Source organism: Brachypodium distachyon, chromosome 2 (genome assembly GCF_000005505.3).
Source record: "Brachypodium distachyon strain Bd21 chromosome 2, Brachypodium_distachyon_v3.0, whole genome shotgun sequence".
Classification (NCBI taxonomy): domain Eukaryota; kingdom Viridiplantae; phylum Streptophyta; class Magnoliopsida; order Poales; family Poaceae; genus Brachypodium; species Brachypodium distachyon.
Window position 1 is genome coordinate 36249526 of NC_016132.3, and position 16592 is coordinate 36266117.

At 41.1% G+C, this 16592-nt stretch overlaps 2 protein-coding genes across 2 annotated transcripts; both read right to left on the bottom strand.

Annotated features, from left to right (window-relative positions):
• Positions 1–684: 684 nt before the first annotated feature.
• On the bottom strand, positions 685–4627 carry LOC100838377 (pentatricopeptide repeat-containing protein At3g05340). Its single transcript, XM_003566518.4, has 2 exons — positions 2268–4627; positions 685–963 (listed from the first exon to the last, which is right to left on the bottom strand). The coding sequence occupies exon 1, from the start codon at positions 4579–4581 to the stop codon at positions 2737–2739; it is 1845 nt and encodes a 614-aa protein (XP_003566566.3). The 5' UTR covers positions 4582–4627; the 3' UTR covers positions 685–963; positions 2268–2736.
• Positions 4628–5155: 528 nt separating this feature from the next.
• On the bottom strand, positions 5156–15586 carry LOC100838681 (protease Do-like 2, chloroplastic). Its single transcript, XM_014899070.2, has 21 exons — positions 15342–15586; positions 15111–15224; positions 14422–14475; positions 14061–14134; positions 13568–13631; positions 12705–12749; positions 12080–12187; positions 11832–11909; positions 10965–11031; positions 10699–10757; positions 9588–9687; positions 9017–9096; positions 7843–7899; positions 7598–7701; positions 6638–6725; positions 6457–6542; positions 6344–6368; positions 6174–6245; positions 6021–6071; positions 5873–5933; positions 5156–5787 (listed from the first exon to the last, which is right to left on the bottom strand). Exons 1-21 carry the CDS (start codon positions 15495–15497, stop codon positions 5543–5545), a joined length of 1788 nt encoding a protein of 595 aa, XP_014754556.1. The 5' UTR covers positions 15498–15586; the 3' UTR covers positions 5156–5542.
• Positions 15587–16592: the final 1006 nt, after the last annotated feature.

A 16592-nucleotide genomic window follows, 5' to 3' on the forward strand; every position in this document is an offset into this window, starting at 1 on the left:
TGAAGAAAAATGGATCTTGCTACATGTCACTGTTTTGCGTTGGGATTGTGCTTTCTGCGGGTTGTTTGAAGTGCTGTTGCATCAACTTTTGGCCTTCGTGATTGGTTTCCTGCTGGATCTTCTGTTTCTTTTATTTCGACTCGTGGCAGCAAGTTTTTGTCCCATGGCAAAGTAGACGAGCCGGCTACCAGTGGGTTTCCTGCTGGTGGAGGTCTTGCTTCCCCCTTTTCCCTCTGCTGAAATGTTCTGTATGCTCTGAACATTGTGTTCCCGTTCCTGCAATTGAACATGGGTGTCGCCCAAGTTGGAAAAAAAAGGTAAAAGAAAAACACCGACTGATTTCAGGTTAATGATCTGTTGGATGATTCCAAGCATCATTTCGCTTCTTCTCGATCTATCAACATTAAGAGTTGCAACAAATGACTTTGGTGAAGGAAATATGCTTGGTAAAAGAGGTTTTGGTATGGTTCATAAGGTACAAACCATGCCATATGCGACTCTGTCAACCTTATAAACTTTTTATATGTTTGTCAGTGAGTATGCTTGCGCAGGGAGTCCTACCTGACGGTAAGCAAATAGCGGTAAAAAGGGAGTTGAAAAGTGAACTAGTTCAGGTTGCTAAGGTTTGCCACAGGACTACAGGAATCTTGTGGGCCTCATCGGTGTCTGTTTGGAGGAATAAGATAAAACAGCTGTGTATGAATTTATGCCCAATGAAGCCTTGATACCACTCTCCTTGGTACAACTTTATCACTATTAATTTAACAAAAATGAAAAAAAAACTGACTTTTGTGCAAGTGCCACAATTTTGTCATCATAATGCTAATATTTCTTGTGTGAATGGCAGATTCTGAGAAAATCAAAGACCTAGATTGGGGAAGGAGATTCAAGATTATCAACGTACTTGCTAGGGGATTACAATATCTCCATGAAGATTCTCAGTTGAAAATAGTTCACCAGGACCTGAAAGCAAGCAACATTCTATTGGACTTTGATTACAACCCTAAAGTTTCTGACTTTGGCTTAGCAAAGATATGTGGAGGGGATCAATCAGAAGATGTCACTAGCCGTATAGCTGGAACATAGTAGAACACCTAGTAAAAGTTATATTCTTACTGCAGAGGATACATGTCGCCTGAATAGTGGTCAGTACTCAACAAAGTCATGTGTTCAGCGTCGGTGTTTTGGTTTTAGAGATTGTCACGGGAAGAAGAAATAATCCCCTCCTGCAACTTGGAACAGTATATTTATCACTTAAATCTTGTAAGAACTTAAGAACCAATGTTCTATGTGTGAGGCTATGAGAAGCTGAATCTCCATCATAATAGCCAAACAATTATTAATTTGGTGCAGGTATGGGAGCACTGAACTAGGGGGAATGTCATCGACTTGATCGATCCATCCCATGGCAACCATCCTCCTCCCATTGATCAGGAGCTGAAATGCATCCAAATTGGGTTACTATGTGAGCAGAGCAGACCTGAAGATAGGTCGACAATGTCATCGGTAAATGTCATGTTTAGCAGCCAGTATTCGTCTCCCTTCTCTTTCCATGCCAGCCTTCTATGATGGATTGAATGGATACTGTGATAATTAAAAAATGGTGTCTTCAAATGAAATGACCATCACAATGCTCGAGCCATGATGAGCCTTGAATCAGTTGCTGAATCAGTTTTGCTACTAGCGTTACTTTACTATCTTTTCAGAGATCAGCTTGATGTACCTGGTTTCTCTGTGTAGTGGCTGTGAGGATAAGCCATATGTGACTACACATTGCTGCCAGAAATGTTACTCCCTCCGATCCATAGTAAGTGTCTCAGATTTAGTACAATGGATTGCAGGGAGTAGCTTATACTATTGTTATGACTGATAATATGCAACATAATATTTGGCGCAATATTGTGTGGCGCACAAGTAGATTTAGTGGAAATTTGTAGGAAGGCAGAAATAAGAAATGGATATGGATTATCCAAACTGTTGGTATTTGAATTCAAAGTATGTGTATTATTTGTTTCCATCTGAACATTCCCAACTATTCAAATTTGTATCACTATCTTCCTTCAATATTTGAATTCCTATACAAATCAGGTAGGTAAGAATACACCTATCTGGTTCTTCTCTTTTTGGTATTGCAAGACAATCTGTGGATATCCCCATGAAGATAGATTTAGCAGTCTTGATATCAGTTCTGCCGAGAGATACTTTATGAAATTGGTTTAGATTTAAGAGACTGAATTATCCGTCCGAAAATGTACTTAGGATAATACCTTAGAAAACCGACCTTCGAGAAGCTTGACAAAGCGCTCATGAGTAGTTGAGTACAGACTGGGACCAAAAGTTTTCCTTGATCATTGTCAAATGTCAATGCCCTCGGTAGGGATCTTTCTAATCACACCCCGGAGCAGTGTTCCATAAGGAAAGCCAACCCCAGAACAGCCTCTGCTCCCGTTCTCTTCGAGGTGTCACCAGTCTACCACCCTCATCACCGTGATCACCAAGATTACACCAGCTGAACCACATGGTTCATCCAGAACATAGCCTCCCCCTCGAACCACTTGGTGCACCACAAGCCAGGCGGCATCTAAGCGACTAAGCCCATGCCCATGTGTCATCATAGCAGTGTCGCTGGCTGAACACCAGCCACGATCCTGCAGGGGGCTCCATTCACCGTGAAGGCCATGATCATGAAATCGCCTTCTCTGTATTAGAATCATGTATACACATCTTGCCTCTCACTCACAAAGCATTGCCTTCCATCAGATCATCCTGATGATCACCAACAACGGCAGACAGCTGTAACATCATATCGTCCATAGTAGCAGAATCAGGACGAGATGCTGGTGACCCAACGACGAAAGAATGAACCTCCTTCTCAAGCTCAATCCAGCTCTTGCCGGTATCCTTCCTCAAACCCATCTCCCTCATGCTCTTCATGACCCTGGCTCGATCGTCCCATCGGCCCTCGGATGAGTATATGTTTGATAACAATACATAAGCAGCAGGGGAATCAGGGTCCAAATGGAGCAACTTCTCTGCGGCATATTTCCCGATCTCCGAGTTCCCACGGAAGCTGCAAGCTCCCATTAAGGCCTGCCAAAGAAGAGCACTGTCCTTGAAAGGTCCATCTTCAATGAATGACCTGGCATCTTCTAACAGACCGGCTCGGCCAAGCATGTCAACCACACATGCATAATGTTCCACCCTTGGGAGGATTCCGTACTCTGACGACATAGAATTCAAGATTTCCAGTCCCTTCTTTGCTGATCCGACATGGCTACAACCATGGAGCAGGGATAAGAATGTCACATCCGTGGGATTGGCACCGTCAGCTTTCATGGATTCAAACAGCTTAAAGACTTCAGAACCTTGACCGTGTCGCGCGAAAGCTGCAATGATGGAGTTCCATGAAATCGAGTTCTTACTGGGTGTTTCATTGAACACTTGGATAGATTCTTCCAATTCACCGCACTTAGAATACATATTGATCAGACCATTGCAGACATAGATGTTCCTTCCGAAGCACTTCTTGATGACCAGTGCATGGATTTGCTTCCCAAGAGCAAATGGCGCAGAAGCACCGAATGCCCCCAGAACTGCAGAAACCATGTTAGTATCAATCAAAATTCCTTCGCCTGCCATCTCAGCAAACAATTCAAACGCCTTCTCCTCCAGTCCATTCTGAGCAAACCCAACCAAAATCACTGTCAAGGAGATTTCATCAGGCTGACGACATAAGCGAAACACACTCAGCGTATCCTCCATTAAGCCACATTTAGAGTACAAATCCATCAGCCCACTCTCGACATGAAGGTCGGTCTCAAGTCCAGCCTTCACAACAAGGCCATGAATCTGCTGACCTTCCTTGAGTGCCAGAGATCCAGCGCAAGCTAACAGGGAGCTTGAGTACGTCGCGCTATTGGCATCCACGGTGCGCCTCATCTGCTGAAACAACACAATGCTATCCTTGTAGAGCTCTTCTCGAGCCATCCCAGATATCATCGCTGTCCACGTAATGACGTTCCTCTCTGCCATCCCATGGAACGCCCTCTCGGCCGAGCCCGGAGACTCGCACTCGAAGTAGGCGGTCACCAGCGCGTTCCCGACGGACACCTCCGCCTCGAACCCGCGCGAGACCACCAGCCCGTGCACCATGGCGCACGTGGGGAGCGACGCCTCGCGCGCGCACGCGGACAGGACGGTGGTGAACGTGGCGTGGTCGCACGAGACGCCACCGCCCGGGGAGGAGGACGAGCGCAGCATCCGCCTGAACTGGGAGAGCGCGTCCTCGGCGCCGGAGGAGCCGATGAGCGAATTCCAGGAGACGGAGTCACGGATGCGCATTTCGTCGAACACCCTGGCGGCTTCGGCGTGGCGGCCGCACCTTGCGTACATGGAGACGAGGGCGTTCCAGGCGACGAGGACGTGGCGGAGGGAGGGGCGGAGCGGGCATAGGAGGAAGTGGGAGGGGTTTTTGACGATGGTGACGTGGAGGGCGGCGCCGAGGCGGTGGTCGGCGGCGCGGCCGCAGCGGGAGAGCAAGCCGCTGAGGTAGGCGTAGTCGAGGAGCGCGGGGACAGCCATTTTCTCATGTCCTGTTCTGGCGGAAAATAAATTCCTTCTCCAGGTGCATAGTGGATTAGTGGTCATGTGTATGTTAAAATGAATCTTTCTTTTTTAGCTTCAAAAGAAAAGGATTAATATTTTATTTTGGCAATATGGCACAACGTTAATAGAAGTATGTAAAGTTAAGAGTTATAATCTCTCCTTTCTGAAATAAGTGACGTGAATTTGTATATTGCAAAATCTAGCTTTTTTTTTGGAGAGAGATATTGCAAAATCTAGCTGATTATATAAATCTTTACTCAAATTTGGTTATGGCTTCAAAGCCAGAGGTTATGTATCTTTAGTCCCCCAACTTCAATATACAAATTTGCTGGTCATTCAGTTTTAACATCGAGTTTTGGTCCTTCGGAAAATGAGAAATATATACAGTTTTGACACTTCAGGAACCAAGACTTCCAGATATTGGGGTTGATTTCAATAGGTTGGCACATATTGTACTGTAACAACAAAGAAAAAATGTGTTCCGTAAAAACAAAGAAAATATGTATTTTTACATCAAAAGTTTTGTTATACTTCAATCTACTTCAGAAAATAATGCAACAAAATTTCTTACAATTTATTGCACTTCCAAAATTTAAAGAATTGGTTGCCGTCTAGTTGTACAAAGGAGGACCAATGGGTCCGCCGCAACGCTTGTCCACAATCCCACCATAAATGTTGATGAATGAAACATTCTGTGATTTTAAAATACAACATACTCTGCCTAAGCTAACCTTCCATCATCGAGATACAAGTACAACATGGCTCGGCTTAAGCCGCTATGAAGTGGTATGTCCAATGAACGTAGTGCTGCTCCTATTTGCCATCGGGCAGATGAAAAAACCCACGAGCTTTATTATCATTAGTTACTACTGAAAATCCCCATTCTCTGTTTTGTTGCGGTGTTCTTTTGTTTCTAAGCTGGAGCACTGACAATTTCTCATGCCCACAGTAGACAATCAACTCCCATTTCAAAGTTCGTGACAGGACTGTCACCGAAATCCTCGCTTGTTTTTTGGACCTCATGGTTTGTGTCGACATAGGGCTCTGATAAATCCGAAGACCTTACCGAGGGGATGGCATGTTCCTTTTGAATATCTGACGATGCAGCCATTGCTTCTTCCCGATCCAAGACAACGAGGAAGTCATCTTCGAATTCAAATGTTAAGAACTTGTCTTGGCAGGCTACACATTTATATTGAACCATGATAAGATAAACATGAATAAAGGGCTTCATAATGTTATCCAATGGGAGGCAGCCGGTACTTACTGTCCACAAGATGAGCAAGATGGTGGATGTTCTTTACCATAGTTCCATTTAATTTAATGACCTGACAAAATTATTGGTTACTGCAACACATTAGCTGAATTCAAAAGCATCAGAAGATGGCTAAAAGTAGAAGAGACGAGAGGTTTACTTGTTGATTGCCCATGTGCTCATACCCAATGTTGACATCATTTGCCAGTACCTAGACAGCAGTGATGAATTAAGAACGTAATAACACTATGCAGCAATATGCAGCACGTGAACTAATCAATTTGATCTAAGCATGTAACGAAATACAACAAACCTGCGACACAATTACAATTTGCTCGCCTTCGAAAGTCGACAGAGAGTATCGTGCCTTTGCCAACAACTTTAACTGTAGATGAAGGTGAGATATCAATAACAGTAAGAGATTGCATATCTTGTGAAAAGAGTGAGCTGCAAGCAGAATGTCACGTGGAATCATGATCTTACCCCTAGAGTATCTTCGCACTCTTCCCTGCAAATGAACAGATATTTATGAATTAGTAACTACAAATTTTCCCATAGCAAGCAGTGCTTGAAAGAGGAAATCATTGGTTACTTACTCTATAAATGGTTCTGTTAAAGGTGTGAAGACAAGACCGGCAACTATCAGATAAGAAGGCTGGCCCCCTTCAACATGGAACGGGACCTTATTTCAGAAAGATGAAGATTCTTACAACTGTGAAATCAGTGAAATTCACATTTCAAGTTTTCGTCATGAAAAGATGAGGGGTAATATCATACTAAATGTTTTCTTGGATGCAAAGTAGTCTGGACTTTCATGAAGTTGCCTTCCCGAATGATACCTAGTTCGGCAACATCACCTGCATACCTGATTAATAAGACATCAATTGTTACCCGCAGAAAAAAAAAACATCAATTGTTTAGTGCATCTCATGCTTTAATGTTGGAACCCTGTATTTTCATTAGATGTTACAGCTCGTTTGGTACCCATCATTTGAGCTTAGAATTCAGGAATTCATTTCAAATTCCAGAAACGAACTTGTTTGGTTGGCACGGAATTGGCCACAGGAATTTAATCTCAAATTTCATGGAATTGTACTATAACTAATCCCAATTCCTCTCCAAAAGCCATCATTTCTCTGGAATTGTCTCTCACTCTACAAATCCATGTGGTAGACAAACATGATCTTTGAACAATGAATTCAAATTCAACCAAATGAAATCCTATCAAAAATTGGATTTCATTTCATTTCTACCAAATGAAATGAAAGGATGGTTACCAAACGGGCTGTTAAGGATGCCACTAGTATCAAAATTATAAGATCCAGATAAAGATCAATGGATGAAAAATGCGATGCCTCAGATGCAACAAGTTTGTAACTTCAGTATACAAATCAAGAGGGACCTTTCTTAGAAAAGGCATCACATGTTAGGGGATTAGGCAAATAAAGACCAGCTTGTGTAAAATCAAACACTGCTTAGTGCTCTGTGATTCTGTACTACTGAATCACCAAATGATAGAGAATGTGACATGTATATAAATTTACACACATTTTGACACAAAGTTGGTTGTTGAAATATTGAATTATTGGATGCACAGGTCTATACTTTATAGATTATAAACACAAATAATGTTCTGCTATAGAAGATAACATAAACAAAATAACAAGGTTAGGAAAATGCACTTCAAAAGGATGAGGTTAAGGATAAAATTTCCTGGGAATAAGACAACACACTTACTTTTGACTTGTGAGGTAGCGGAAAGCAATCCGCTCTGTGGAGCGAAAAGGTACTGTTCCTTCACATCCTACAGGGACACCGTCGAAACTTGCTATTACGTCTCCCTGCAGAAACAAACATATGATCATCTTAAACAAGTGAAACAAATGTAGCAACTTTTTTCAGAATCATTAATTCAGAAAGATTCATTCCAGGATGAAAACCAAAAGGTACCACACAATCGGTGAACTGAGTTGCAATTTTACCTTTCGCAGAACACAGCTTGCTGGAGCAGTAGGCTCAACCCGGCGGACAAGAATACCCTTCAACCAAGTATAATGGCATGTTATAGGAAAACAAAGAGAAACCTTGGAGTTGGAGCAGTATCCGATGCAAAGGACAGAAATGAGAGCAATTTTAAGAAGGGATTCTTTTGTTTGCTAGGTAAAAGTCAATACTCCTATTCAACTGTCCCATTTTAATATGTAGGCCCTTGGAATGTTGTATTTTTGTGGAAGGCCTGGTATTTACTTCAAGTTTGGGGGAAGTTGAACTAAATACCAGTCCCTCCCACAAACAAATACAACATTAAGCAGGGCCTTAGGGAAAATATGGCGATTGCGAGGTGATCTCTACCCAAACCAGAAAGAAAGAAACATACAGAACTCACTATCTACTTTGTGCAAACCATTTAGTAACTAATTTTAAGACTCGAATCTCGAGGACTTAAGAGTCGAGAAGTGACTTTCCATCAGAGATCGTTTGATTCCGTGGACTCAGATTGAACCACTCTGGTTATTTCCATGGAACCAGTACCTAGCTCTCTCACCTCCTTCTATCCAAAAATACCGTGGGGTTCCTCCCCTATCAGCAAATTATTTTATTAAGACTCCAGTCTCTCCTTGCAATTAACTGCCATGACAAAAAAAATCACGACAGAGTGTTGGCAAAGGAAGCATCAACTTTATTCACCAAGTGATATGCTGCCAACATGAACATATGATTCCAAAGATGACAATTCTTCTCAATTATTCTACTCAGTGTCCCTCAAAAGTTATTAGTATTTTAGGCGTATCTTAGGCCAACTCAGGTCCAAACAATCTAACTGGCAGAAGCACAGAAGATGCTGTGTAAGAGATAAAAGGACTGGTTTATACACATGTCAGTTGTCACCTGAGGTTGAGACTGAAGGAACCATGAGCTATCTACATTCACCATTCTAAATACAGGACAGCATGCTAGTAAAGTTTATCTATTGAACATGCTTTTCTTTTCGAACTTCATTTGGTATTCAAGATATATCATGGCGTGATATATTTAAAACCATGATCAGCCATTCTTTTTAAGTCATTATCTTGTTGCTGCAAATACAAATGCACATGTGCATTTACACAGTAGGTAAGATGCAAAGTGCTGCTACCAATTATATAGATAGCATACCTCACTCGAAGGTACCTTCAAGCTTTCACGCAGTGCTGGGTTTTCCAGTTTCTGGAGTAGCACACCTAGGCAAGGAAATCCTACATAATGTTTGGAAACAGTTAAACATTGAGGACAGCAACTTCAACAGACTGCAGCAATCTCACATCAGAAAACCAGTAGCTCATAATACAGTGGCACTAACTAATGCATACTCCCTCCGTCCCATATTAAGTGACTCAAATTTGCACAAATATGGATGTATCTATGCCTAAAAAGCGTCTAGATACATGTAATAGAAAGTCACTTAATATGGGACGGAGGGAGTACTTGATATACAAACAGTTTTTTTGACCGGAAGATATACACACAGTTAGGAAATGCTTATAAATCATTTGACAGGTCAAAAAGGGTTGAGCAAAAATTACTATTTCTAACTCTACGCAGCGAAGATAGGATAATTACTTGGTTGGCTGGCCACACAAAGTATTTTTTGCAAGCAAATGAACAACTAGTTATAAGTCAATATATAATCAAGTACCTATGGCATAGTTTAGTGTGTTTTCTGTTTCTGAAGAGGGGTATACTTTACCTGTGTATTTTCCATTTTTCCGATAGTCATTCAGGAAATGGGATACAACTGTAGTTGGAATAACGTATCCAATATTTTCAGCTTCATCTGACCTGAATACCTAAACAAAACACAGTATGAAAAAGGGAATAGAAAGACCAGAAGATAAATATTACCCCTCTCGTATTTTACTTAGGCATGGCCAACAGACAAAAGGACTTGAACCCCGCTTCCGTTTTTTGTACCCAATAGGAAATACAATGAGATAATATTCTCTGATATATATGCCCAAGCTCAGGTTCTTACTCAAGCTTTTCTAGTTTTCTACCATAGTACATATGTATATACTCCCTCCGTTCCATAATTCTTGTCTCAAATTTGCGCAATAATGGATGTATCTATTCCTAAAAAGCGTCTACATACATGTAATATTTCTACAAGAATTATGGAACGGAGAGAATATATTGTATAGTACGAACCAAAATGCCATTGCTCTGGTATGAAATCCTTAGCAATTTTGAATTTCCTGTTTTGTTTCTAAAATAGAGATTTCTATTTGTTATGTAAGTGATTTCGGAAAGCCACTACATTGGCAAAGGAGTGCTAATTAAGTGCAAGGTATGTATTTGGGTGAGTACAGTAATACCACCGTATTTGACCATTATCCTTGTCATCTAACTTAAGCATTTGATGTTGCATCAAAATTACGCACTAACAGGGCTTTGAGGGAATCTTTCATGTTTGTTGATAAAAAGCCTGAGGAAATATCTTTTACTTGAATGGAAAAACAAAGTAGCTATGGGCCTTATGGCTTATGAAACATTGGATGTGATTCTAATCCATGACAAGTACCTGAGGAAAGATTATTTTTTATTTGAATGGAAAAACAAAATAGCTATTGGCCTTGTGGCTTATGAAACGTGAAATGGATGTGATTCTAATCCATGACAAGTAAAATCAGATCTGAGTTGATATAGCTGAACCATAAAACTCTGAGATTTTCTTCTAAATGCCAAAAAGTCTGTTTTACTAGTTTGAATTGGTATTTTGTTCAAACCTGATTGTTTCTAACACAGTATTATGCACACCAGCTATATGCACACATCAGCTACCTAACAACCAGTAAAAGTACCTGAAATGCCACCCCAATGCATTCCCCTTGCTCATTAAAAGCTGGTCCACCACTGTTTCCTGCACGAATGCAAGCAAAATAAAACTCATCTTACCATTTGTCAAGTATAAATTGCAATTACAGTAAGGTAGATGCCATATAAAAATTAAGGTAAGGCAGAAGCAATGACATAGCAATGCTCTAAATATCCTCTTCAATTATATTTAAAAAGAATGGCAACGAAAGTTCTGCCTAAAAGAAATCACAAGTTAAAGGTGAAAGCAAACCAGCGTTTATTGCTGCATCAATTTGAACGCCAAGAAGATCTGATGTTCCATGTGCATATGGTGTGACCTGGGCTATTCCAAAGGTAAGATAGTGTAAGTTTAACTATGTAACTAAAAGTAAACTGATATAAATATGAATGCCTTAGAACATGTATCAAATCTTATTGCTGCCAATATGCCTCTTAAATAATATCGAATTTATTATTCCTTCTTTTAGAAAAGCATTACTGTCAATTCCATATAAAAGGTTGACACAGAATTCCGTATGGCATATTTTGGTCAAACAAGGTCATGAGACCAATAGAATAGTAGAGGGAAATAGAAATGACAACTGTTATGTTAATGTATTAAGAATAAGAGGGAAAATAGTTTGCATGAGGGCGGAAAAACGAAATGATCATCAAATTTGCATGCATGTCATATATTTTGAAATAAAACTGAAAAAATTATAGGGTTAATATTTTGACATGGGGGGAGTAACTGGTAGTGATAATTACTTGAATACCAAACTATTGCTAACTATTTCTACACCTAACTAATGGAGTATTAGGAGAAGACGAGGGTAGTTTCTGTCAGCAAGCAGCAAAGTTAATGCATCACTATTCCAAAAAATGTGTTCAGAAGTTCAGAAACTGATCACAGAAAGCAGTCAAGTTTTTGTTCCACATCCTAGAAACATGCACCGTGAGAAGTAAAGATAATATCATCTAGCAAATAGCAATACAAAAATACGAGGAATTTGTTGACATTTGAGAAATAGGACAACTATTTTTTTGATAATACAGAAATGGGACAGTCATTGTCATGCATGCAACATTATCACTTCTCTCCCTGTTAGGAAAAACTGAATGAGCCAAGAGATAGCACCTCAATGCGTGATACAACGCCCTTTGTTACAGATATCGTGTCTCCACCAAGAGGATATCCGACAACAGTGACTGAATCCTGGGGTAAACCATAGGAACAATGTTAGATGAAGAACAGGGAAAATTGGCATATCATTTAACATCTCGCAAATGTAGCTACAAATAGTACAACACAAGCTGCTACATTTCAGGGTATAGTCGCGCTCCCAGTAAGTACATGCTACATTAGAACATTACATAGATAATTACCTGAAGGCATGGCAAACGACCAAGTTGAAGTGGTTCTGTTCCTCGCCAAAACTCTTCATTCTCAACAGAGAGCAACGCAAGGTCACATTCTGTGCCCCTAGCTACAACCTGTAAACCGCTTAATGAGACGACATTTTACCAAATCAGATTTTGCAAAAGTTCAATAAAATTGTAATTAATAACCAAAAAAATATTACTTGAAAAAGATATTGCTTGTCGTAGCTTTGTCTAGATACGCATGTATCTACACACTGAAATGCCTCTAGATACATGCGTATCTAGACAAAGTTGCGATAAGTAATTTGGATCGGAAAATGGTAGACATTAATCATCCTCAAAATCAATCAATCCAGACTTTAACCAATCCAAAGTCCCGGCTATGGACTCAAATCTCACCAATATAGTGGAAAATGCAGACAGACAGTCAGCAAAGTCGGCAAGCTAAGTTTGGTAAGCAACAGCCTGTACCAGTAATGTCAGGACTTAGGAGTAAAAAGTTCGCTCATTGGTGGAGTGTCTTGTATAATAACTCTAAGCATGTCTCCATGTTCAGGTAATGCAAATTATGCGAGAAAGGTTTTGGATAAAATCTCTAGATAGCAGCACAGATACAGGGAAAGTGTACCTTGGCGACATACTTTTTGTCATCTCCCCTTCGCTTTACTTTAATCTGTATATAAAAGAATAGTTACTTCAATATCAGAAAAATGGCATAACTAAACTATTATCTGTCAAAACAATTGTATAACAATATTGGCAGAAATCTTAGTTAGTCTAACCAGTTCAGTCATTCAAACACGTAAATTAACCAGCCCAACAATTGCAGAGGAAGCAGTAGATTAGAGCCAAATTATATGTTAACAGTTGAGTTGGAACTTTACAATTTCAGAGGAACAACAAAATTTCAGCCAAGTTGGTGCAGGAGTTTCTGCACTATTGGAAAACCTGGAAGTTGAAATTGTCTTGATTCTGTTTACATCCCATGCTATGGTGTGATCATGTGGATAGTACTCCTAGCTAAATAAGAATACAAGAATTTCTAGGGAGTGTTTGGTTAATAGCCTAAGGTTGCCATGCCTGCAGCCTGCCTAACCTTAGTGATGCCACAACATATTAGGCATGTGTTTGGTTCATTCCCACACATCCTTAGCCATATGGTCCAGATGTCAATGTCATAGGGTCATTTTCTTGTTAAATGTTGCCACACTTGTGGTGGCCACTTTGTCCAACACACTTTTTTGTGCCAACCATAATCCACCTAAAGTTAGTTGCGGTAAAGCTAGTTATGAACCAAACATGTCCTAGATTTGTTTCAGGACAACTTACAAGTTAATAAGCCATGCAAACTAAAATGAGTAAAATATTGGATTGACCTAAGAAGAATATTAGGAAACGATTTAAAAGGAGGTATGTCTAAATATGAGGACCCAAGACTCCACTATAAAATAAAAAACTGAAATTCATAGGTATAACAAATTAAGTAAGCACCTGGGTGTCATGTTCAACACAATGAGCATTTGTCAACAGCTTACCATCACCGATCATAAAAGCGCTGCAAAAGTAATGTTTAGTAAGGTAAGCAGAGGTTATAAATTGAAGACATGCTGGATCACACTCCTATTATATTGTAATGAGTGACTGCATTCAAAATACGCAGATAAAGGTTAAGGTATAAAAGTGAGGCTTGCTTGTCCATGACTTCAACAAGTACAAAGCATTTCAGAATGAAACAACCATGACATATGTTTACAATTTACTTGTTTAAACATGAAGTTTCCCAATCAGTTTGCGAAAAGGGTACACTACAACTCCCATATATAATAAATCACTAGCATAATTAATCAAAATGCTTAAGACCATGCCCTTCCCCACCAGCACATAAAACACATGGGATGACAGAAGGCAGTACTGCATATTAGCAAGGTAAAGAAACAAGTCGAATAAGAATTTCAATCAAAATAAGTATTAGATCAATACTTGCCTCCCAGTGCTCGAATTTTGCCTCTGCTTTTGCCAAGGAAGCCCATAATCAGGTCTAATATGAGTACAGTAGACCTAACAAGAGAGCAGCTAGTTAAACGCACCAGACATGACCAATTATAAAAAACCACATCAGTAGGACATAAGTAAAATCAAGATAAGAATATCTCTAACTTTGAGCAGGTTAGAGCACTATGCTTGATAAACATACTATGCCAAAGTACATTTGTAATAATAGAAGCAGTATCTAGCACGTAATTAAGGTCTCTCACTAAACTATGGACTAACTGAAATAAGGTACAGGCATACAGTAACAAGAACAAGCATTGTCAACAGCCATGAAATATATTCTCGAGACTCACCTTAACAACAGCATTAAAGAATTTGTCTTCTTCAAGGTCCTCAAAATCAGCAACCTAGCACAACAACATAGTTAGCAGGAAAACCATGGAAATTTAGTGATGCCAAATATAAAAATCTACGATGCGAAATGAAGATCATTAGATCCATTGTGAAATATATTTCCATAGTGTCTTAGTTTGACACTGTATATGTTGATAAATTTTTTTATAAGCTTGGTCAAACTTAGCCAACAAAAGTTAAACGCCCTGCATTTTGGAACGGAGGGAGTAGTTTGCAGTGGATATGTGAAATAGTGGTGCAAAGGGTCTTCACAGCTAATATGTGCACAGAAAATAGAGGATGGAACACTAACACAAATTGAGGATCTCACAGACGCCGAAGCTTGAAAGGGTAAATGAGATATTCTAGATTAAAGCATGGCATAATTAATATCTATCCAAAATGGAGAACGAGGCGATTAACATTGTCTTGCGTACAACAATGGAGGGCACCAAATTGCAGTCCAAGGCACCCATCCAATCGAAGCACCGCAATGCTTACAGAGGCAGCAAACACTTCGATACAAGCTTTCAAACCCAATTAAATAACCTCCTCCCAGTGAATTGGAATGCACATTCTACTCCGAACTCTTAGCATCTAAAGCACAATTCCCACTACTGCAGGCATGGAATTCCATTGCGTATCGTACCTGCGACTCCTTGAAATCAACGGAGAGCCCCTTCTCCTTGCGCGTGGACGACGCCAGCGAGCCCCCTCCGCCGCCGCCGATGACGCCCCGCCGCTTCTTCGACGCCCCCTCCAGCTGCGGAAAACCCCCAACAAAAACTCAGCGCCACCATTCCTCGACCGGTATCTCGGGAAACACACACGCGGCGGACGAACGAACGAACGAACGCAGGAACGAGCAAAGCAAGCGCACCTCGTCGTAGCGGCGCGTGACGCGGCGGGGCGCGGGCTGGTGCCGCGGGGCGCAGGCGACGGCGGGGCGGAAGCGGCAGGAGCATGACGGCGAAGAGGAGGAGGTGGAGGGGAAGGGGAGAGCGGGGGAGGCAAAGAGGGCGGCGAGGCCCGCCATTGCTGCTGCGGCTTGTGCTTTTCGGGCGCGGTTTGATTGATTTGGGTTTGGTTTCCCTCTCGCGCTGGGCGATGACAGCCCGACCTCCTTATCCTCTCTTCTTCAGTCGAGAGCTGTAGAGGAGAAGCACGTGCAGGGCGCGCGAGACAAGTTCTTCGTGAGGATATAGTTGGGTCGGAAGGCCCGGAAGTACGTGGCCCAACCAAGCCCAGCCCAGGAATCGCCGCGGCGCTCTCGGGGTTTCCAGTTTCAGAGGAAAAAGGTCCGCCAAAATTTCTTATCAGCTCACGCTTGTGCCAGGTTGGCCCATGTGGGCTGAAGACGCTGATTAGTGGGCTCGGGGTTGTGTAAACATTAGTTCTCCTACAATTAATCTCTTTACCTGCTCCGTTCCATTATTCTTGATGCAGCTTTGCCTAGATACGGATGTATGTAGACCCGTTTTAGTGTGTAGCTTCATTTACTATATTTTAGAAGAACTTGCATCAGGAATTATATAAGGGAGGCAAACCCTAGCCATCCTTGTTGAAAAAACTTCAATGAAAACTTGACGGAGGATGATGGATCGAGATTTGAGCTCGCATGATCGAAGACTTTAACACACACACTATACAAACCAGTGAATCCAAAAATACAAAATACCACGAGAAGTATTCCTTCAAAAAAAATACCACAAGAAATAGTCTTCGAGCATTATAAATGGCGCCCTATAAATGTTGACAATATTTTGTAGGTAGCATGTCATGCCTTCTTGCCCTTGTCGATTATGTGTAGTTAGTCTCTTAATTGACTCCATGGTGTGTCGATAGAGTACTTCATGAGCACCTGGATCATGGAGGGAGAGGTCACAGATTTCTCGGTGCCCAAAGAAAAATCTACAACATTTGAGGTGACCCACACCTCCTTCTCATTGGTGAGGTCATACATGTAAATCCCAGTGCCTTCATTATCCGGATCTTCTCTCTCAAAGTAGAAGAGGCAGTTGCCGTCAATGGAAGGGAACTTACTAGCATCCACACACACGCACCTCTCGCCGAGGAAGAGAGCACGGTTCCGATAGATCCAATGGGATAGATCGCCGTTTTTTGGGTGTCC